This window comes from Asparagus officinalis, chromosome 8 (assembly GCF_001876935.1).
Source record: "Asparagus officinalis chromosome 8, Aspof.V1, whole genome shotgun sequence".
NCBI lineage: Eukaryota > Viridiplantae > Streptophyta > Magnoliopsida > Asparagales > Asparagaceae > Asparagus > Asparagus officinalis.
Window position 1 is genome coordinate 8642075 of NC_033801.1, and position 23830 is coordinate 8665904.

Below are 23830 nucleotides of genomic sequence, written 5' to 3' on the forward strand. Positions count from 1 at the left end.
TATTTGATCATTACAATTTCTACTTGACATGAGCACATATCAAATTTGTTTAGACATTTAAAATGAAAATGTCTAATTATTATAATCCATTGTTTATTGACTAGAGACATCAATAACTATGCTAACATGTTTTGATAGTGACTAAAAGAATCATTTTATAGCTCTTCATTTTACTACATGTATAATGCTTTCTCTTGACATTTCAGGAAATGATTAGAGTTGATATAAATATGCTCTGTCAACTAGTATGTCTAGTTACAGGATATGTGATGAATCAATGTCTTAAAAATCAAATCAAGAGGTATATCTTATAACTTCTATCTATATGATAAATAAAAGTTCAAAATCATTGAAATTAGTCCATTAGATAGTTAAAAATTACTATTAGGCTCCTTATCCTTATAAGTTGTTTCAAATTAATCTCTCATCTTGCTACTTGTACTCTTGTCTGGAGAGACTAATTTTAAAGAAGGACCTAATATCAATTTCAAACAATATGAAGGACTAATTACAAAACAAAATAAGAACTTGATAAATAAATACAACGTCTGATAGGCAAAGTTGTGATCTTGGACTTTGTAAAGTCTGAGAAAAATATTGCTGACCCTTTGACTAAGGGATTATCCAGGAGTGTGGTTCTGGATTCATCGAGGGAGATGAGGTTAAGCCCATAGATGAGGTCACTGACAGCGGCAACCTAACCCTTATTTGGAGACGTAGTCCCAATATTGGTTCAATGTGGTAGAAACAAGCTGGACAAGTGACTCTCGCGTGGAGCATCGACCTAGATATATTTATATATTTTTATGTAGCATTTGCTACTACCCCTTCTCTATGATGACGATGCTTTTATGATACAACTGGCTAGGCTGAGTTTTACTCTTAATAAGTCAAACGTGTGTATTGTGGGGGGTATTAAATAAACAACTGTAGTACCCTTTGAGGACTTACCTACGTGAGAGGAACTGTGATGGCCACGGTTAGGGGGGGCTGGGCTAACCCCTAGAAACTCTCATGAGTCGGTTTATTGTGAGCGGGGGGGGGGGCAAGGCTGACCCCTAGAAACTCTCTTGAGTTGGTTTATTGTGAGCATGACCTTTAACGCTCAACCCGCTTTGCTCAATAGATGAAGACGTATTGTGTGTGTGTGTTTTATCAATACCTGATTCAAAGGGCCTAATTCAAGGCTTAGTCCATTATGTCCCTCAGGTGGCGATGAACTCACTAAGGAAATGTTCAAAACCGAAAGCTACCTCTCCCGAATTCACGATATGTAAGGTTGCTCAACCTATTTTCTTTTTGTGATTTATTGATTTTGAGTTTTCAGTCAATATTGCCTTTTGGGGGGACTGTTGGATATTTTGTTGGAGAAAAGGTAATTTTGCCTTAATGAATACTAATAAATTTTGTAATTAAAATATGCTTTAATTAGAATTTAAAATGAGCATAATGGCTATACATTATGACAAACGTTACGGAATTAATTACGGGTTTTGTAACGTCTTTTCCAACCCTATATATATATCCGTATTTGTGGATGATCCGCTCCGTTGAACTTGATCTACATATTCTAAAACCCCAACACACCAAATTTGGTGTGAACTCGTTGTGGTTTGACCCTCCGTCGAGCCATGTAAAAAGTTCTATTCACTCGAAACCGTTAAAATTGATACGAGTGGATGAATGGTCAAACTACGACGGGTTCACCCCAAATTTGGTGTGTTGAGGTTTTAGAATATGTAGATCAAGTTGAACGGAACGGATCATCCACAATGTAGCTCAATCAAGTGATCATCAATGGATAAGAAACTTAGTGGACGTCCACTTAAGTTGACAGAAGTTTTGCTCTCTATATATATATCCGTATGTTGAGCTCAAAATAATAAGAAAAAATATACAACAAGTTTATCTTGTTTTTCTTCTCCCCTACATATTATTTTCATCTACATCTTAATTTTATTTTATGGGCAACTTCCTTCATCTGAGCTGAAGCTCTGCACTCTCGCCCGAGTGCAGAGGCCGGTCGTTTCCGGGGGCTTTTACCGCTAGGGGGGAGGGAACCATCTGCGCTAGGGCGATAGGCGGGTTCTCAATCTTCTAGGGCAGTGAATACACGACTGCTCCCGTCAGGCCTAATTTTTCTTATCTCTCATTTATTTTGATTTCGGATTTATTTCATGCTATAATCTTAATTAATTGATAAATTTTTCCAACATAACCTCAATTAGATTTAACAGAAAACCCCTAAAATTGATACAAGGCTAAATTCTAGAAAAAATGACTAAAAATACTCCTTTGCCTTTAGGAGCATTAATTAACTTGAACCAACATGTCAGAATCAAGGAACTTCAAATAATTGGGTTTTAGCTATTAGATGTTCCTTAAATCAAAGGTATTTTCTTGGGGCGGCTTAGTGGGTCGCATGACAAAGCCGTGTCGCTCACTCGTGGGAGGCATGTGTTCGATTCCTATCTTCGCCAAAAGCGCCATAAAAACAAAACTTAAAGAAAAATATCATAGGTATTTTTTGTATTAGTCCCTCAAATCTTCATATTTAATATTAGTCCCTCAAATACCACTAATATGTTAGATATTAGTGTATATGATTAGTGGAAGTTATAAATACAGGGGAAAATATTCTATTTTCTTCAACATTAGGCATTAATGGACAATTATGTCCATTTCTACCAAAACCCAAACCCAAACCCACAACTTACTAATCTCGAACCTATTAAGAAAATAGTTTCATCTTTTTTCTTTCCCCAATGATAAAATTGTAGCGAACCCATTAAAATCAACGATTCTTTTATTGAAATATTTTCAAAAGGCCGTTGATACTCCACCGCACTCCATATTTCATCTTCTAGCTTAGACCCTCAAACCCGAGTGAACTGCCAATTTTGAAAATGAAGTTCTCGAGTTCAACTTCAGTCGGCGGTGGTGTCAATGTGGAGGGGGCTAACACTAATTATAGTTCACTTTTTTGAATGGTGAAATTAATTAGAGAGTAGCATCAACATAGTAGTGGTTTTTCAGAGACTATTATCAAAATACCTATGATTAAGGGACTACTACCTGAAAGGATAATTTGTATCTAAAAAGATTTAATATTAGTCCCTCAGATTTTCAATTATTTCATAATGGTCCCTCAAATCCGAAGGGTCTTGCAATTTGGTCCTCACTGACCAAAATACCCATTTGTTATGATTTTTCACTTAAAACCAAACTTGTTAAAAAAATGGTTTTTGTCACATTGATACCCTAAGATCTACACCTTTCTAACTTTAATACCCCAAATATTTTTTTAACATTTTGATACCCTAAAGTTTACACCTTTTTTAACTTTGATATTTTGAAGTATTTTTTGTGACACATTTGTTACAACAAAATTTTACCTTTTAAACTTTGATACCCTAAAATTTTATTTTTGACACTTTGATACCTCAAGCTTTAGTATATCAAAGTTAAAAAATGTATAAACTTTGAGGTATCAAGTTAAAAAAGGCGTGGAACCTTTCGGGTTATGAACGTTGAAAAATATGTAAACTTTGGAGGTATTAAAGTGTTAAAGAAAGTTTGGTGTATCAAAGACAAAAAAAAGTGTACACTTGGCGTATTAAAGTTTCAAAAAAAAATTTGGGGTATAAAAATTAATATTGTGTAAATTTTAGAGTGTAAAATTGCAAATAACCCTTTAGAAAAATATTAGCTGACGGCATTCTGGCCAATGAGGGACCAAATTGTAATAACTCTACGAATTTCACAGATTTGAGGGAGTAATATGGAATTATAGAAGTCAAGGGGCTGATATTTTTGGGCCGAGCTTCAGATTTCTTCCCCAAGTTTATCGATCTCAATTGCTGATCTCCTTCCTCCTCCTCTGATCTCAATGGATCCCCAATTCCTCGGCGGCGGTATCAGCAGCGGAGGCGGAGGTTGGATGATGATGCCGACACCAAATTCATCATCATCCATTATGAGCCCTAATCAGACTCACGAATCTCATCACTCTCTCATCAATCCCCAATACCAACTTCAACATCATCAACAACACCAGCAGCAGCAGCAATTTCAGCAGCAGCAGCAGCAATTTCAGCAGCAACAACAGCAGCAGCAATTTCAGCAGCAGCAGCAATTTCAGCAGCCACAACAACAGCAGCAACATCAGTCTCTGGCTTCTCATTTCCATCTTCTTCATGTGAGTTATTTGGTCTTACGAAAGAATTAAGTTTTGGAGGATGAACTGGGGGAAATTTTTTGGACTCTTTGCAACTTTATATGGCCTTTATTTCTTTTTACTACCTGAAATCAATTATGGGTTATCAATAAGTTGTTATAACTAATGACTTCCAGATTGTGTTCTCTTGGACATATAAAATGGTAAAAAATTGGAACATATTGATTGTATATCATGCATCGCAAGCTAATCTGCAAACTTATGAACATCAATTTGACAGTGATACATCAAGTTTTAATGTGCTTCATATTTTTGATTATTTCTATCTATACTATGAGGGACAACCGAACCGAAGTACTGCAAAATTAGATTTAAGATAAGCAAGATGTTTGTACTTCCCAAAATAACAAAGATTAGAAATTTACCACCTATCTCATACCTATTTGGATTTAAGATTAACTTGAAATATAAAAAGTTTCATATAAAATCTGTGATACATGGAGGAGATCATGTGTAACAAGTAAAGGCAGAGAAGAATTAGGTGTTCAGTGAATTCTTCAGCTGCAACCATGTTTGTGGGAAAATTTGCTGTAAAAAGAATGAAGGAAATTTGATTTGTATTCCTTAATCTCAATTACAATTGGATTTCCCGATTACAAAAGAGAAAAGAATGATCTGGATTCTCTCCTTTGTTTAAAACTGGGTTCTTCTTGGTAGCGATGGAATGCCTCCTTCGAATGTTTGCGTCGAATTTGCTTTCCGTTGACGATCCAACCGTCTTTATCTCGTGGGAACGATGAACTTGTATGACAAGTTTGATTTAGAACTCTTAATGAGTTTCCAAACTCAGAGCGAGTTGAAAACTTTGAAAAGAGTTGTTGAAACCGAATGATCGGTTAATAGCCAAATAGATTTGTTTGTTGCTGAAGAATCCTTCGAGATTTGACTTCCTAGCTGCCAAGCAGTTCTTTGGTCTCCAGCGATCTCACCCCCTCTGCCAAAGAATCCAACCTTATGCGGTTTTGATCTCAAAATCTTCAACCCCTTACTCAGTTGAGTAATGCGGTTACTTATAGGGGGATAAGGGGTGTAACCAACCCCTAAATCCGCTCCTAAGTGGGCGAAAATCCCTCAAAACGTGAGATAAACGGTTTTGAGGCCGTTCAGCTCGTGTTTGAACAAGTCAAACGCCTAAATTGGCGTTCTGGGCTTTTAACTCTGCGTCTTAGACTTGAGACGCAGAGTTATATATCCGCTAAAGATTGAAAACGCACTGGCCGCTTACGTTCTGAGTCTTAACTCTGCGTCTTAGATTTTAGACGCAGAGTTGAGTGTCTGATAGAATTTGGAGACGCACGGGCCGTTTGTATGTCGGGTCTTAACTCTGCGCAGAGTTGGGTGTCTGCTGAGGAACGCACAGGCCGCATGCGTTTTGAGTTGAGAAGTGCAGAGGTGGACTTTGCGTTTGGAAGAGGTTGTTGATTTGTAACTTCTTCTATTACAGTATTGCGAAGACTATTGTTCGTTGATCTTTGCTTTAGCTGTTATGGGGTGTGAAAGTCGTCAGATTGTAACTCTCACAGTTGATTGTGAAGGCTACTGAACAGAATTTTTATCAGTCGTCGGAAGTGTCGTTGAATTGTAACTATTCTCAATCTATGTGAAAAGTCCTCCATTTGTAGCTTTCATTTGTTGACATGAAAGTCCTCTGATTGTAACTTTTATTATTGAAGCTTGATGGGGATCAATTATCTATTGTGATTTTTAGACAGCCTACAAACCATACATTACATACCAATATAGGCATATGTTAGAACTCTTTTAAGAATGGAAAGCGACATGTGAAACTTTTTATGTGGATTAAGGAGGGAAAAGGGTCTGTGAGGTTTCTGGAGGTGTTGGAGGATACTTATTACTCAAAGTTGAGCAGCCACGAAATGTGGTGTTATTAATTTTAATTGTGAGGATACTCTTGCTGTCAAACTGGGAGGGGAACTTATGTGCTTAGCTCCCATGGACCCTGCTTTAGCCTCTCTGCATCACTCTGGGTTCCATTTCATCTAACATTTTATAATTCGTTGGCCTCAGGCACGCAGGTTGCTTTGAGTTGAGGCCATCATAATATCAATATAATTGTGCTTATTGATGGAATAGGATACAACTGAGATGATAGAAACTTCTTATGATGAAGATTAACATGTTACAACTATTCAATCAGTTTTCTGGATTTTAACAGCTTCAAGATATATGAAAATTAATGGTTATTTCTCATTTGGTTCCTAGTCTTTTCATGGACAAATTTTTAAAAACATCCATTTTTTAAAATTAAATAGCAAAATCGACTTTTTTAGAAAAAATCAGCAAAATCGACCCTTTTCAGATGAAAAGAGTCGATTTTGCTGATGGGCGTTTTTTGGAGATGGACGGGACTACTAGTCCCGTCCATTTCATTGTCTACCCGTGACCCCCCTGCCCCCTCAAACATCGCACCCGTGACTCCCCAATGAGTTAAAACTTACAACTCAATAGTTTATTTGCTACCACATCTAAAATCCATGTCGGTTTCACAATGGGGAGCCCTTGGCTAAATGCCCTGAAACAAAAACACACACCTATCCCAAATTCAAATAGCAAATCAATCTCAAAATAAGGTCCAATCCAAAGACCAACCTAAAGTTCTTTATTTTTCTATCGGGCAAGTTGCTACAAATAATATGAGTCACCCGATGCCTCGAGAAGTAGTTCTCGAACTGGCCACCATGCTTCAGCATGAAATCCTTAAGCTCCTGACTCAAAGGAACTGTGAACCCGTTAATGAAGACCGAGACACCGCGAAAGATTCCCTTTTCCATTCCTCCGCCGCCGGGGTTTTCACTGGCAAGAGAGGAAGAGGAAACGACGGCGGCGGCGAACTGCTGCCTGAGCTTCCGGTTCTTTTCGATCATGTAACTGGATGGAGGAAACAGATTGGTGATAGAATCAGGGTTAGGGTTACAGTTAGGGTTAGGTTTGAGATGAGTACCTTCCAAAATCGGTGAAAGGGAATTTTTTGAAGTGCTTCTTCTTGCTGTTGTCGGAAATAGGGTTTGGGGGTCTGCCTCTTTTTTTGGTGGAAGACGATGAGGACACGGAGTTAGAAGGGGAGTCACAGGTGTGGTGTTTGAGGGGGCAAGGGGGGGTCACGGGTAGACAATTAAATGGATATGACTAGTACTGGTCTCGTCCATCTCCAAAAAAGCGCCCATCAGCAAAATCGACCCTTTTCATCTGAAAAGGGTTGATTTTGCTATTTTTTTTCTGAAAAGGTCGATTTCGCTATTTAATTTTGAAAAATGGGTGTTTTCAAAAATTTGTCCTATTTTCATGGATTTTATGATTTTCCATTTGAACTTGTAATAGTCTTTTATCGTATCATGATTGCTTATTTAGCTGTTATGTAGTATGAAGCTCGTGTTTTTATACATATTAAATTCTGAAGTGTTGGTGCAGTATCTTTTCACTCACATAGTCACTTAATACTTGGTAATGGTTTTATTTTTACGTGTAATATAAAAAAGTAGAAAACATCTACTTGCTGAAGTTTATGCTATATAAGGAATTCCTTCTTGAGGAGGTAGGGAGGTAGAGGAGCGGATAATTAAATGAAACAAGCTAGGAGGAGTTATTAGAGGCGAGAGTTTGGCATCAGGTGAAGATCATGGTGGGAGCACTAGTTGAAAATGCTTTGTGTAGTGATGTATGTTTGCTTGTAGCTGGATGTGCTACGCTATCCCATCTGAATGCAACGTCAACCATTGATGTTGGTGTGCAACACCATTGTTTGAACTCCACTACGGCTTTTGCAAAACCTCTTTGGTCTCTTGTATCGGTGGAAAGGAAGAAAACGACATTTATAAATATAGTTGTTGATGTGGCCTTCATGATGCTGGCAATATTTCATCCTATTCTGCATTGTTCCCAAACAACAGTAATGAAATATATATATAATAGTTGAAAAAAACCCGTTATATAACCCGTTTTGTAACTTAACGGTGCCCTCTTGTTATGTAACACATCCATTTAACGCTGAAACAATTTAATCCAGAAAAAACATGTTATATTGCGTTAAATGTGCGTTACATTATATAACCAGTTAACATGAGTTTTTTAAGGTTAAATTGCATCTCTAATTAGGACGGTGGATTCATCTCCACCATCCAAATTATTTAAACTCTACCCCTTTTAGTCATGATCACCCTATTCTTTTCCTGCAAATATGCGATCTCTTCGCCTCCTCCAACCAAACCTTAACTCCTTGCCTCCTTTTAAACTCCACTGGCTATCCGTGGCTTCTGTGACTCCGGTGAGATTGTTTTTTTTATTTTTCAGTTATGTATTGAGCATCTTAGATTATATCGTTTAAATAAATAGTGATTTTAAAATTATCTTCCAAATTTCAATATTTTCTATTGCCAATTTACCCTAAATCATATCAAACTTGCTGCTCTATTTTTACCATTCAACATAACTTTTTAAGATCTACCACAGAATTAGAGTACAGTGATTAATTAGTGGGTTAATTAGGTTTTAATTTTTAGTTTTCAGCTAATGCTAAATATTATATAATTAAGTTTGCACATAATCTCTGTATATAATTTCTTACTATTGTTACATTGTCATGTTTACTTTGGTTGATTTAGTGAACTTGATTAGGAATTAGAATATTTTTGTAAAGTTAAGAACTTGAGAGTTGGAAGTGTTTGGTTTATTTTAGACTTATTTTTATTGCCTTAAACTTGACGACGTTAATGTATTTAATCATTTGATGATGCTTTTTGGGATGGTTGTTACTTGTTAGTCATATATGGCTAACTTTTGTTAAGTATTTGTGATAGTATATTTTTATATTTGATCATTGTGATGTATGTTTGAAAAGTTTGATGATTCTAAGTATTAAAGTTATTATGAATTGTTAGTATTTATAAAATATTTAAATAATTAATAAACAATATAATCTACGTTATGTGTTATGTTTTTTTTCCTGAACTCTTAATAGAAGGTCAAGCGTTACATAACCCATTTTCGTTATTTTCAACATTGATACATACACACACATTGGGGGGTGGGGTGGGGTGGGGTGGGGTGGGCCAATGTTAAGAACTTTTGATTAACAAAGTCTATCAGTCAGCTATCAACTGTGTACATAACTTTCAGTTGCCCTTGAACACCTAAAGTTTCCATGTCGTTCATAACTGTAGTTTATGGCTAAATATTTATGGATCAACCACCTAGACGAAGGACATGAAGCAAAAATTGGAGGACAGCCGTGCTCAGGATGCATGATGTGTTATGAGGTCTCATTAAAATATTTGTAACTTCTTGCGTGTTAGCTTAGGTATAGTTTGCAGGAAATTCAAAACATAAGGCATGCTACAGTACTTGATACCATGTAAATAAATTAAAGGAATAAACAAAAATCAAGCTAATGCAGTCCAGCCTAAGGTGCTCATGCTGATGAATTTTTTTATTCTACAAGAATTCATGAATTCATTGAATGCTATTAGCAGTAAATTTACTGCTAGGATAATAGCTTAATTTTATCAGGTTATGCTATATGCTAAAGGATATACTCTTATGTAACTAGGTTGATTGAAAGAGAAGTGTATATTAAATTTGAGAAAAATATCCCATCCTGTTCTTTCTGTATCCTTCAACCAGACTTGCAGACAATTTAATAGTTGACTTGAGTTTCTCGACCACCTTTACAAAATATCTTTGAGCAATTATGTGGTTCTTTAGCATGCCTTGTGTAGGGCCTTAGTACACGCTTAATCTTGACAGTTCTTTACTTATTGATCTTTATAAGAGACGCATATGGTACTCTTTTAATTTCTATATGGTTACTTGAAAGCTGAAGTAGTGAAATCACATGCTGAACTTTTGATCTTTGTGCTTTATGTTGTAAGTTATACTACGTCTTCATGACTGAATTTGGATTCAGTATCCTAAGTTCTATTCTTGGTTCCTAATGGTTTTACTTCCTTTCAGTTGGTGGAAAGTTTAGCAGAAATAACTGAAACTGGAACTCGAGACCCGCATTCAGATGCACTGGTAAGAAATTGGCTTTCTGCTAACACACACTTATGCAAATAGATGATTCTTTTTGGATATAAATGTTCCTAACCATCATGATTTGCTTGAAAGCATAGTTTATATAATCTCTAGACTCAAGTACGTTTGGTAAATGTAGCAGATGACTAAAAAAGGTAACTTTACCGTGTACCTTACAAACAAAAGAAACAATCATGATAGCGTTGTGAACTCAGTTAAAGAAACATTATGATTTTTTAATGAATCTGTATCGTCAAAACTCATCTTTCGTTAGTTGTTGACATGGTCAAGGTATTGTTTCTTGTTCTTCCAGGGTTGCACTAGTTCTTATGATAATATATTTTTTTTTCCGAACATAGGATTCAGTCTTTTATGCTTTTGGGATGCTAAATATGTTTCTATGACATCTTGGAACCTGAAGGTCTACAGTCTGAAGTCTGGACCCTGTGCTTTACAGAATGAATACTTTTTTTTGAACCCAAGATATGGGACCATAGTGTGGAACGGCTGAAGGGGAACTATTTTTCCACATTTTTGGCATCCTTTTATATTCCAACCTGGATACATAGAAGCCGTAATTAACGGTAGTCTCGGCATTTTGAAATTAAGGACAGCTTTCCTCTTGTTCACACCCTACTCGCCATTCTTTTTATTTCTTGCGCCTTTGATCTGTTGAATGATGACAAGGAACCAGTGCAAATGAGAGGGGATGCAAAGTCGATTTTTTCTTAATGGGGATTTCTCCTCTTATTATTCTCTAACCCTGGCAAATCAAATCATCGTAAAATCTCAGTAGGTAGATTCCATTAAGGGCTTTCTCTACATCAGTCTAGCTTCTTTCATATAGCAAGCCCCAAAATTTCCGAATATTTTGGTTAGAAAGTGTAAGGCAAAGAAGAAGCAGAGGTATGGTTCCCTCTTGAGCTTCAAAACAAGCAGTGATCTTTTTCATAAGCCCATCTGATCAAAGTTGAAGTGGAATGGACAACGGAGAGGAGAAAGCCAGTTATTGTGAGTGAGAATCCAACAAAAAATGCTACTTTGATTTATTAAAAGATAATGAAATCACATTTCTTTTTCGAATTAATACCAACATTTAAAAAAAATTCAGACGCAGACCATGTCTTGTATATTGTTTCATCAATCAAGACCAGCTAAAATGGGTCAACAGTTCTAATGATCAATTGTAATTGATCGTGTGATCACAATAATTTCATTATATGTTATATCTGGACATGGGAAGACAAAGGTCATGATGTAGGAGTGAGAAGTGGCGCTGCTGATGCCGATGGCGGGAGGCGATGTTTTTCTGCAGATCTTGGATTTGGGCATATGACATTGAAAATTTCTTCTGTTTGTGTTATACTGGAATTTGGAAGGGATGACATGCTATAATTATGAAAATACTCTTAATGCACTATTAGTTTGAGCCAGCTCAATGATGATTTATTGAACACATCAGCAGCCACATCACCTGTCCCTCTAGATCTGTCCTATTTTTGGGTCCTGGTAGCAGTGCTCTTACAGAATAGGATAATGCTTATAAGCATGTATTATCCTCTGAGGCTGACATATTTATTTCTTTTTTTCTTCCACTAGGTTACTGAATTGACCAACCATTTTGAAAAGTGTCAGCAGCTGCTGAACTCAATATCGGGATCTCTTAGCACAAAAGCTATGGTAAGTGGTTTGTCCATACTGGCATCAAATAGACGGGATGAGGGTGACTGGTTAATCCTGTCTCTGTCGTATTACATGAGCTCCTAACTAACTTATCGAAGTGTTTGCTTCTATATTTGTCAATGGTATCTGATCATGACAAACTTCTGTCCGTATCCAATATATAGGCTTTAACTGGTGATATCTGAGCTTATTTTATTGAAGAAGAAACAGAGGAATATATGAAAAATTTAATATCAAGCATTTTTGGTAGTTTATTTCCTAGTGCATTCATCAGATGAGTGTTATTGATGTTTTTCCATGATTACCAAAAAAGAGATTGTTATTTCTCAGTCATAATTTGTGCCAAGCTTGGTATATGCCATATTTGATTCCATGAGAAGTTGAGACCACCATCTTTTTCTGCAGAACTTGAATCAGCGTTTCTGTCATATGGAACACTATCTTCAGGCGTATGTAACTTTGAAACCACACTTTTTCTCAAAGTTTACGCTTCTTGGTTTCATGACCTTCATTCACGAGAGCAATACGGTTGGCTCTCTCGTACTTGCTAGTTGGCTCTCCTGCCAATTGTTCATCTTGTGGAGCCCTATATTCCATTGTGTACTCTAATTTTATGTGAAGGGCTTAGATTATAGCTATGATGATGATGATGATGAATAATTTGAATATAGATTAGATGTTTTTGTAACCATTATGCTGACCATTCCTTTTGTTACGTGTGTTCTATCAGACGGTTGAAGGACAAAAGCGTAAGCTGGAAGAGACTAAGCAACAGCTAAATCAAAGGAGGTTTACATTGCATCAGTGAAACCGTTAGCTGACTTTTGCTAAAAATGGGAAACTTTTTTGGACACTAATTATTTGCTTCTGCTCTGGCTGCTAAAATCATTGCAGGGAATTGATCTCCAAGTACAGAAGTAGCATCGAAGAGCTAGTGACACCGGACAGCAACAGATAGCCCAATGGCTTTTGTTCTCATTTCAGCAGGGGAGACATATAGACAGAAATTTGCAGGAATTTGTAGTTAGAATATTTCTGATATTATGATCGTTGTGAGGGCAGCGGATGAATCTATGTTGAATTCTGTTACATGCATAGTGCCAGCCTAAATTCTTAGCTGAATTACATGACAAATGTTTTTCTACGATTTTCCCCCTTGTCGAAGCCTCTCGGCCTAAATTTCTAATGGGTTTCTTATATTATATGTGCAAAATCCTTATCTATAATGATCTGAGAATTTATGCTTCCAGTTGAAGCAGAGGCTTTTTGTTAGCATTTGCCTCCAAAAGTGCCAAAACGGTGATAAGATAGGTGGGTACTTTATCTTCTCATCATATTGTTCTCTCCAGAATCAGATGCAAATCTCATTGATAGGTGGCTTGATTTACTTCACAACTGTAAGATAACCATTCATGCATTTTCTATTATTCCAAAATTAATGTTACAGATTTCTAAAAATAAAATCAATGAACTGTTCATGTGTTTATTTATGGAGGGAATGGGTCAGCCATAAAAGGACGCAGTGATTAAAACTTACACGCATAGCTATAGCTCTAGCTGCATAAAAGAAAATAGAGAAATTTAACAATTATGCCTTACTAGAATTGATATCTTTTTTTTCAGAAGGTAATTAAATTGATGAATCAGAAGCTAGCTCAAAAACAACTGTCCACGTGCATATGAAGCAACCACTCAGATATTTCTCATTTCCATAATTCTATTTAATGGATCTGATTTTTTTTTTCCTTTACATGCTCGCTCTGTGTAGTCTTTGTTTATTGCACATAAGACCCATTATTGGGGACTTAATTTGCATGGGCAAATCAATAAATACTTGTTAGTAGTGATAGAGAATAATTTGAGGGGACTAAAATGTAAATGTTTAGAGCCGTCGGATCATTACGACGACAAGTAATAAAAGGGCGCGCGTTTTTCTCGTCTCTGTCAGCCTCTCTTTCTCCCTTCGGCAGATCAAATTTCAAGGTAAAAATATCTCAATCGCGCGATTACAATTTTTCCTCGTTTTCTTCTTATTTTATTGTAATTTTATTCGTAGATCTCGCCACCCAGCGATCGGCCTCTGCAATCTGTTGTTCTCTGTATATATTTAGGCTTCTCTCCCAACTTAATCCGGCAAATGAACAATTATTACTGATTAAGGAGTTCGGGCACGATCTAAATTCAGTTTGAAGTTCGTAAGAATCGAAATAAAAACTCACTTAGTTCTTAAGTAGATTTTTCAGCTTTTATTGTTGTTTCAGTCGAATTAGTGCTACTTATTTAAAATTTTTGGTGTTTTTCTTCGATCACTGTGAACTAACCCTAGCAGACTGTGAAGCAGCCTCTAAAATTTTGTTCTTTTGGATTGACTGTTTTCTCATCTCTTAGAAAGTATGAGATCTGTCTTTTTATGGCGTCACAGAAATTTCGTAAAGCTTCAAGCTTCCTTCATATTGTTTGAATAGTGCAAGAGCTTTGATTCAATGTCAAAATTTAGCTTTTTGGTGGATATTTTCATACATATTTTCTGAATTTTAGGGGGAATGATTTGAGGTATATTTTGAATTTCCGTTGACTGAGTGATTCTATTTTTTTAGGTCTCTAGGTTGAAGATGGGCTCGGTACAGAACAACATCAACATGGAGGAAGGAACACTGGAGGTTGGCATGGGTATATCAGGCTTAGACTTTAATTGTCCTATTAGTTCTCAAGGCTATGCTTTATTGCATTTCTTGCTTCCTCCCTAAGATAACAATTTCTAGTATTTCATCCTGACAAAAAATTCAATGAAATTGGTGGTTTAATTTTCATATTTGTCGAATATTGATGCTTGATGTGGGATCATCCTTGCATATATTTTTGTAGAAGATTAAAATATTGTTGGTTGCAAAACTTAGTTTAGTTTCAGTTAGAAAATTAAAAAAAAAAGGAGCAACTTAAGACGTTAATTTTCAAGAAACAATAAATAGTTAATGTTGTTATTGTTTGCCGCTTCGTTGTTAGTGGTTAATATGTGATGTCAACGGAAACCTTGTAAGCCTCCAATGAAGTTATGATAATAATCTGCTTATTCTAAATGGAGGGAGGTTTCAAGGATTTCAGAATGATGTCAGAGTTTCTCATGGTTATGTGACCCTTGGATTTAGCAATTTGCAAATGTTGTGAATCATAAAAATTTTACATGTTGGTATGTGGTGTTTATCCCTTTCCTTTCTAAAATGAAGTGATAGCTAAGATTAGTTTTTTAATCCATGGTAAACTACTGTATGACACTACAGTACAGTGAAATGAGTAATTGAATGCTGTTAGCAATTACTATGCTTTCCTGGTTCCACATTAAACTGGATAATAAATTACTTGATTACAGAAGAAGATGATTTCTCTTGGTAATGTGGAAACTGTCAGCTTGCTTCTTCCCATAATTTATATGGGAAAAAAATAGTGAATGATGTTAAGGCAAGCTTAATGTGTTTAATGCAATGTATTCTATGTTATATTTTCTATACTTTTTGTAACATGTCTTGAAGTTGAATAATGTTTCTATATTATGCTTAATTCACTGTAATTTTTATGTTTGCAATAACTTATATATATGGAAAGCTATAGATTGCATTCTGGGGCTGCTTGAAAAAACATGTATATGATTATTTAAGGTCCTGCAAAGTGCTGATCAAACATTGTTTCTTTTTTCTCCCTTGTGATTAGAGTACAGAACTGTGTCTGGAGTTGCTGGACCGCTGGTAATACTGGAAAAAGTTAAGGTAAGCATTTTGTTATTAGTATTGACTACTTATCAAGCTGCGCTGCAGTAATTTTAAAACCACATTTTTCTTTGGTGTTTATATATGTCCAAATTATGTCAGGGTCCCAAGTATCAAGAAATAGTTAATATACGACTTGGGGATGGCACCACGAGGCGTGGTCAGGTTCTGGAGGTTGATGGGGAGAAAGCTGTAGTGCAGGTTGGTGCTCGTTTATACAATTAAACTTTGATATTTTTTCATTGCCTATATGTCAATCTATCCTTTCGAAGTTACATAGTTTTCCTTGTGAAGTATTGTGGCTATTTTCATGTGCTTTAATAATTTTAGTTAGTTAACCACATGACATTTTGTCTCTATATTTGTATACAGATTGATTGCAAATCTATGATATGTCTGAATGTCTCTAATTACAGAAAAAACCTGACATATTTATTGTTATTTGTTGTCATCTTGGCATTTTAATATTTACGAGGTTGTTACGTCTGTATATGTCCAAGATTTTTGGATCTTCTGTGATTTCTGGGATTCACTACTCATTGCATTATTTACTCTTTTACCTCATGCAAATGCACTTTATACGGTTTTATAACATGACAAGTATCTGCTTTAGTGCTTGTACATCTATTTCTTTTTTTTAATCATTCTAGATATGCACTATTGTCTATGATTTACAAATTCACTTCTTTGTGCTTTTGAAATCTTTTTATTTTTTTTGTTATGCTAGACTAGGTTCATTTGATATAACTTATTTTATTTCTCTGTTTATTTTACAGAATTTTCTCTCTGTTTATCTTACAGAATTTCCATTCCTACAGAATAATTTTTTTTGATATACTGGTTGATTACAGGTTTTTGAAGGAACTTCAGGAATCGATAACAAGTACACTACTGTTCAGTTCACAGGGGAGGTAATCAACCTTTCTCTAGTTGTATTATTCATTATCCTTGAGCCTCATCCTTTCGCTTCTGGCACTTTGTTTTGCACTGTTGTATTGCATTTTCAGTGGGTGAATGTGTGCAGATCTGAAGGATGTGCATTCGATGTATTGAATGTTTAGCTACTACAATTGGTTAAAAGCAACAATTAGTGCACTTTGTAAATCTGTTCTGTTTGTCTGATTTTTTCTAAACTTCTCGACATTGAACCAAAGATGTCGACATTATCTATCCTGTACATGTAGATTTCTGTATACTACTCTGGATGGTACTATAGACTATCGGCAATTTATATCAGTCGGACCATTTCTCTTTTATATATGATCTTTCATCTATTCAGCTCTCTATTTTGTTTGTTGATTTTTATGCACCACCTTTCTCCATGGAGCTTTCTTCTCTGTGAATAAATGCATGATGAGATTCTTGATTATCTATAATGCAGGTTCTCAAAACTCCTGTGTCACTGGACATGCTTGGTCGCATTTTTAATGGTTCTGGAAAACCTATAGATAATGGACCACCTATATTGCCTGAGGCATACTTAGATATTTCTGGTACGTTCGTCAAGAATATAATTTATTTAAAAATCTGACATTAGCTTTTTGATATTGTGAATTTCGTCTTCCATCTTTTTTGACTTTGTAAAATAATGATCTGTTGCAGGAAGTTCTATCAATCCCAGTGAAAGGACTTACCCAGAAGAGATGATACAGACTGGAATATCTACCATCGATGTCATGAACTCTATTGCCCGAGGTCAGAAGATTCCTCTATTCTCTGCTGCTGGACTTCCCCACAATGAAATAGCTGCTCAAATTTGTCGTCAGGCTGGGCTCGTGAAACGTTTGGAAAAATCTGACAATCTCCTGGAGGTATTACAGCCCGTCCATTGATAATGTAAATTAAAATTGAAGTTAGAAGTATTCTTAAATAGCTTGCACGGATTCTTCCCATTGGTCCTAGTAAGTATTTCTATGTTTTCCCCCTTTCAAGGTAAAAATCCTGGTGAATGGTAAAGATCATCAAATTACCAAATTCTCATCTCATCATGAAACATCTAGTATCTCTTTTTGCTTCAGGGTGGCTGCAATTTTAACTTATATAAGGGAAAAGAGTATTGCAGATGTGAGATCTTAAACATGTATTCAGGGTCTCAAGTACTGGCATTTGATTCCACAGATGCTGTTATTTTTTGTAAAGCTAGATATTGTTCTTTTTAGTTCCAGTATTTCTCTTGTCCCCTCATTTCCAATTTAGGCCTAAAGGGTGATACAGCCGGAACAGTTTTTTTTTTGAAAATGCATTATTTTTCTCAAGAATGATTAATTTCTTTGTTTAGGAAAGTTCCTTGAACAGCACAATCCATAGCCATCATCTTTTACAGCCATCGTGTTTTTCAGTCTCTTGGCAAAGATTAAAATACGGTTACTTCAAAAAAACTACTAGTTTGACCCAATCAGCGCAGCATCCTGGGGAAATAGTATAGCACATAGAGTTATCTTCTTTAAGTAGATTATGATATTCTAAAATAGTCTAGCACATAGAATTCAAGGAGCTAGTTTGGGGACGAAGGCTTTTGTTTGGTCACATAGGTCAAACCATAATATCTTTGTTGTGCTAGCAGATGTTTCATGAGTAGTATGACTCTTCTTAAGAAAGCAAATTAGAAATTATTAACATAGTTTGCGTTTACATCTTTCAGATTGCTTGTGCAATGTGCAGTAGGTTTTTTAAACTGATTTCTGTGGTCCAACTGCAATAAAACTGTCCTGGACTATCAGAGTATTAATTAATTTTTATTTTCAATATAATGGACAGGACGCAGAAGATGACAATTTTGCAATCGTGTTTGCGGCTATGGGAGTAAACATGGAAACAGCACAGTTCTTCAAACGAGATTTTGAAGAAAACGGTTCCATGGAGAGAGTGACCCTCTTTCTCAATCTGGTACCTTGACTAGTCCTCATTGCATCATCTTATCGTGGGCTTGTGTTATGTTTACAGTATTTGTTGAGTTATATCTTGGAAAATTAGAATAAGTCAACATTTGGAGCATCTTACATTTTCCTCCTGCTAATATGGTCCACATTGCAGGCAAATGACCCCACTATTGAGCGCATTATCACCCCTCGAATTGCTCTAACTACTGCAGAATATTTGGCTTACGAGTGTGGGAAGCATGTCCTTGTCATTCTGACAGACATGAGCTCATATGCGGATGCACTTCGTGAGGTAATGTACCTGCTAGTTTCCTTAGCAAATGGATTTTGCAGAAAAGCTACTGTTGGTTTCTGCATTTGTCGTGGTCAATTGCCTTTGTGGCTGGCTCAAGATAGAGCACTATCATAGTCTTAATCTATAAAGTGAATGCAGAGGATTAATTTTTTACTTTATATTATCAATTAAAGATATCTAGAAGGTTTGATGTCCTTTTAACAGATAAGATTGCACTGTAATCAACAATCCATATAGGCTTTCTTATGTAGCTTCTTTTGCCATTGGTTTTGCTTATTTGTCATTATATATGTCATTCACTATTTTGGAACCTTGGTGCTGTTTTTCCTCGACTTTACTTTGATCACAATAAATACTATAGTCATCTCTTAGGGGCTGTTTGGTTCGCTATTATAAGGGGTGGAAAACTCAGAAAACCTCTCCACGTCAGCTTTTTTGTTTCCGTCCATTTCTTTGTGTCGCTTTGGTTCGCTCGAATGGAAGAGGGAAAACTCTGCTGAAATCGCCGCCAACTAAGATTTTTTCCCTCTCCGATTTCCTTCCCCAACCAAGTGAAATTGATGAAAACTCTGCCACGTCAGAATTTTTTCCTTCTCTGCTTTGTTTACAAAAGTTTTCCTTTTTTTTCTATGCGAACCAAACACAAGAAAAAAAAATACATTGGTTTCCCACCATTTTTTATGTGCGAACCAAAGCAAAACAATCTATTTCTTGGAAAAGTTTAGAAAACTCAAAACTTGTGTTTCTTTACATGGAATTGCATTTCTCTATATCAAGGAAACGAACCAAACAGCCTCTTAAAGAAAAGTTCAGTTGGAATTTTAAACATCTGAATCAGTTCATATTTGGTTTGAAATGCACGACATAAGATATCTCTGATTTTGACACCTGTAACACCTGAAGAGAACGCTAATAATCTTCATGAACTGTATTCAAACTTCTATTTTGGTCAGGTATCTGCTGCTCGAGAAGAGGTGCCAGGTAGACGTGGTTATCCCGGGTACATGTATACTGATCTGGCGACTATATATGAACGTGCTGGGCGTATAGAAGGAAGAAAAGGCTCCATTACTCAAATACCTATCCTAACCATGCCTAATGATGGTAAGTTACAGTAAAGCCTTGCTTCATGTATATATTCATCTATGGGAGAAAGTTTCACATATGATATTCCAATACTATGGGCTTGTTGTGTGCTGTGGAAAGCACCTACTGTGCAGAATAAGTTTAATTCTTTTTCTGCTGTTTCCTTTTTTGCTGGCGCTAAATCTAATGATCTTGAACTATCACATGAAGTGTTTATCTTTATTTACTGGATGCTTCTTCTTGAACAATACTAAATCTTCTTTCTGAACAGATATTACACATCCAACTCCGGATCTTACGGGGTACATCACAGAGGGACAAATATATATTGATAGGCAACTCCATAATCGACAGGTATTATTCATTAGACGTATACATATACTTCGATTTTTTACCATAACCTATTCCAATCCAGTATCATATCTAGCTTATGTATTAAAGACTAGCCTCTTATGAGATGTTATTAGTTTCTTTTATATGGTGTATGGTCTTTGTAATCTGAAGATGACTCTTTTGCTATCCGCAGATATATCCACCAATCAATGTGCTTCCATCCCTCTCACGGTTGATGAAAGTAGGTGAATTTTACGATTCATTGCCATTTATTCTAATCGAGCTTTCTGCATTCTGATAAAATGTGGTGTTTACCATTAGAGTTGATGCAAGAAAGTGAATTTTATGATTTATTGACATTTATCTGACAGAGTTTGTTTTGTTCTAGAGTGCTATTGGTGAGGGCATGACCCGCCGTGATCATTCTGATGTGTCAAACCAGGTTAATTGTCCTGCTAGAAGTTTTCTCCACTTTCCCCCAAAAAAGATAATAATATAAAAAATATTATCTTTATTTTCCCCCTCTTACACTGTGTTGCTTAATGCTCTAGTTGTATGCAAATTATGCAATCGGGAAAGATGTTCAAGCAATGAAAGCAGTTGTTGGAGAGGAGGCGCTCTCATCCGAGGATTTGGTAAGTCTACGTATTCGCGCATTAAAGATATATCTTTAAATTACAAAATTTATTTTGCTATTTTGCTAGCAATTAAAAATCTCCATTTTGCTGTATCTTTTCTTATTTCTTATGTGATCACAGCTCTATCTGGAGTTCCTGGACAAGTTTGAGAGGAAATTTGTAACGCAAGGAGCTTATGATACTCGCAACATCTTCCAGTCACTTGATCTTGCATGGACTCTTCTCCGTATTTTCCCTCGGGAACTTCTCCATCGTATACCTGCAAAGACGTTGGAGCTGTTCTACAGCCGAGAAGCTGTGCACTGAGCTGCCAATATATGTGCTTACTCGAGAATTTTACTGTGAGATGCCGTGAATAAATATGATGGGATTCTTTTTCACCTGAATTCTGCCCTCTGTTTCATTTGTGGGGCTACTGTAGTGTTTGGTATTTACATACTGGCAAGAAACGAATGGTTTAGCTTATGACTGTGTGCAAAAATTCGGCATGTATCATAATATTTTTAGAGGGAAAACACATTTCCAGGTTTGAACTTGTCTGCGTGTATTCTTTTTAATGAGAAGTGAGAATTGGCAAAGTAAAAGGGGAGTTTCCTATGTTTGTGATTTATCATAGTGCTGGAATTATTCAACGCTTACTGGTTCTTGGTGCTCCGCTAGAAGACGTCATGTATCACAGTAGCTGCATGCCTTTTTTTGGGAAATCTCTGTTTTATACACATGTTTCAGGGGGAGAAATATGTTGAACTTTTGTTTTGTTCTCTCAATAGAAATATTGATATCTTTTTAGTTGCTCACTCTATTTTGAACATAAAATAATAATAAGTATTATTATCATCATCATCATCTGAACATGCAGAAGAATTGAAATATTAGAAGGAAAAAAAATGGGTGTGGAAGTTGATTTTTGGTGGGAGGAGATTTTCACAGAAGCTGGAGGGTAGAAATTCTGGATGTTGGTTATAGTTGCTGCCACCGGTACTTCAAAACTCAATTTGTTAAGCACCGAAGTTGTTGGCAAATTTCATTACTTCAAGTCTTACTAAAATAATTCCTCAAAATGAAATCATCTTAAAATGTTTTTGTATTAATTTGTAAAGTATTATCTTCGAAGAGGGAAATTGTAAACTGCTCATGATGAGTCATGATTTGGACAAATTTTCAAAACCGACCCTTTGGGGTTTTTAATTGCAAAAAACGACCCATTTCACACTTATTTATAAAAACCGACCCCAGGGGCTGAAAACAGGTCGGTTTTTGAAAAAAAATTTCCCAAACTTCACGGGAGTTGAACTCCCGTGAAGTTTTGTTATGAGAAAAACTTCACGGGAGTTCAACTCCCGTGAAGTTTGGGAAAAAAAATTTCAAAAACCGACCTGTTTTCAGCCCCTGGGGTCGGTTTTTGTAAATATTTTCAAAACCGGTCGTTTTTTGCAAATAAAAACCCCAAGGGGTCGGTTTTGAAAATTTGTCCGTCATGATTTCCCGTAATTCACCATCAGCGCACCAGCAATAGCAACCACAGAAAAATAAAAAAAGAACGTATAATAAGTAAACCAACTTAAAATGCTCGTCTAGCTTTAATTCTTATTACAGTTCCAAAAAAAAAAGTTTTATTACAGTAAAAAGTAAATTCTGCACATCTAGCTATAATCCTCTATTTAAAAAGAAAGGGGGGAAAAAGAATTTTCCGTTTTAAGTTCGAGTATTTGAATGTGGAAGAGTGAAAAACGAAATAACAAATTAAAAGGACAGAAAAAGAAAAGAAATATAAAAGTAAAAGGGCGCAGAGCGAACCTGAGCCTGCGCATTTGGCGGCCATCGCCGGTTCCTATAAAACCCAAAACCTCAGAGTCCCAAATCCTCAATCTCTCCTCCGCTCCTCAAACCGTCATGCTGCTCGCAGCACAGTCGAAGGCTCTCCTCTCGCCTCTCCCCGAAACTTCATATCCCTCTCCTCATCACCTCCCTCCCCCCCCCCCCAAACTCCTAACCCTAAACCCTTCTCCTCTCAGCCCCATCCCCCCTCCCTCATCCCGCGAACTGCGATCTCCGACTCCACCGTCCACGACGTCGGAGCAGCCCCGCCTCCCTCTCCTCTCGCCCGGATGCGGCGTCCGCATGCAGTCCGGCAGCCCTCCCTCCCCGCTACTTCTCCCACCTCCCCAAGCCCCCGACTACCACGCCCCCTCCGCGCTCCTCCCCCTCCCCCTCCTTCCCTCCCCCCCCTCAAGTCCGGCCTCCTCCAGCCGATACACAATCAAGAAGATCAAGAACCTGAGCCCACAACCGTCGGTTGTCTGCGCGAGGTGCATACTTTGCGCCATTCGATGGCGGTCAAGGAAACCCTCCGCGAGGCGCTCCTAGCACTGACTTCGACTTCGACCGCGCCGTCGCCCCGAAGATGCTCTCCCCCTCCGGCCCCCGCTCGCTCGTCCTCCTCCTCGTCGACGCGTCTGATTTCCACGGCTCCTTCCCCAAATCGCTCGCTCGCCTTCTCTCCGCCTCCATCGACAAGAACTACACCGCCTGGAAGGAAGGCAAGCCCGGGAACGTTCCCCGTGTGCTGCTCGTCGTCACCAAGTGCGACGTGCTCCCGCCTTCGGTCTCGCCGCAGAGGCTAGAGCCATGGGTGAAAAGACAAATGCACGAGTCAGGTTCTTTTCTGAAGCTCTCTGGAGTTCATCTTGTGAGTTCGGTGAAGGATTGGGGGGTGAGGAATTTGGTGGAGAGTGTGAGGGAGATGGTGGGGAGCAGGGGGAATGTGTGGGCGGTTGGGGCGCAGAATGCAGGGAAATCTACGCTGATTAATGCGATGGGAAGGTTCAGTGGTGGTGATGGTGGTGAGGGGAGGAGGGGGGAGTTGACAGAGGCGCCGGTGCCGGGGA

At 37.2% G+C, this 23830-nt stretch overlaps 3 protein-coding genes across 9 annotated transcripts in view; all 3 read left to right on the forward strand.

Moving 5' to 3' along the window:
* Positions 3784-13222, forward strand: LOC109851398 (mediator of RNA polymerase II transcription subunit 9). 3 transcript variants are annotated; one of them, XM_020421507.1, is made up of 6 exons: positions 3784-4198; positions 10205-10267; positions 11867-11947; positions 12356-12399; positions 12681-12739; positions 12845-13222. In XM_020421507.1, exons 1-5 carry the CDS (start codon positions 3890-3892, stop codon positions 12727-12729), a joined length of 546 nt encoding a protein of 181 aa, XP_020277096.1. In that variant the 5' UTR covers positions 3784-3889; the 3' UTR covers positions 12730-12739; positions 12845-13222. The 3 variants fall into 3 exon arrangements, with proteins under 3 accessions (XP_020277096.1, XP_020277095.1, XP_020277094.1); XM_020421506.1 differs by having other exon boundaries at positions 12681-13222; XM_020421505.1 differs by lacking the exon at positions 12356-12399 and having other exon boundaries at positions 3788-4198.
* LOC109851397 (V-type proton ATPase subunit B 2) lies at positions 13814-21543 on the forward strand. 5 transcript variants are annotated; one of them, XM_020421500.1, is made up of 16 exons: positions 13845-13933; positions 14007-14145; positions 14548-14620; positions 15656-15711; positions 15814-15912; positions 16563-16622; positions 17093-17204; positions 17314-17522; positions 18469-18597; positions 18745-18882; positions 19839-19989; positions 20243-20325; positions 20498-20545; positions 20693-20746; positions 20856-20939; positions 21063-21543. In XM_020421500.1, exons 3-16 carry the CDS (start codon positions 14563-14565, stop codon positions 21246-21248), a joined length of 1467 nt encoding a protein of 488 aa, XP_020277089.1. In that variant the 5' UTR covers positions 13845-13933; positions 14007-14145; positions 14548-14562; the 3' UTR covers positions 21249-21543. The 5 variants fall into 5 exon arrangements, with proteins under 5 accessions (XP_020277088.1, XP_020277089.1, XP_020277090.1 ...); XM_020421501.1 differs by having other exon boundaries at positions 14007-14141; XM_020421499.1 differs by lacking the exon at positions 14007-14145 and having other exon boundaries at positions 13814-13933.
* Positions 23064-23830, forward strand: part of LOC109820804 (GTP-binding protein BRASSINAZOLE INSENSITIVE PALE GREEN 2, chloroplastic) — a 4750-nt gene continuing 3983 nt past the window's right edge. The window contains 3 exon segments of the mRNA XM_020387001.1: positions 23064-23253; positions 23256-23308; positions 23311-23830. The exon segment at positions 23311-23830 is cut by the window's right edge and continues 173 nt beyond it. Coding sequence (XP_020242590.1) covers positions 23064-23253; positions 23256-23308; positions 23311-23830 — 763 coding nt within the window.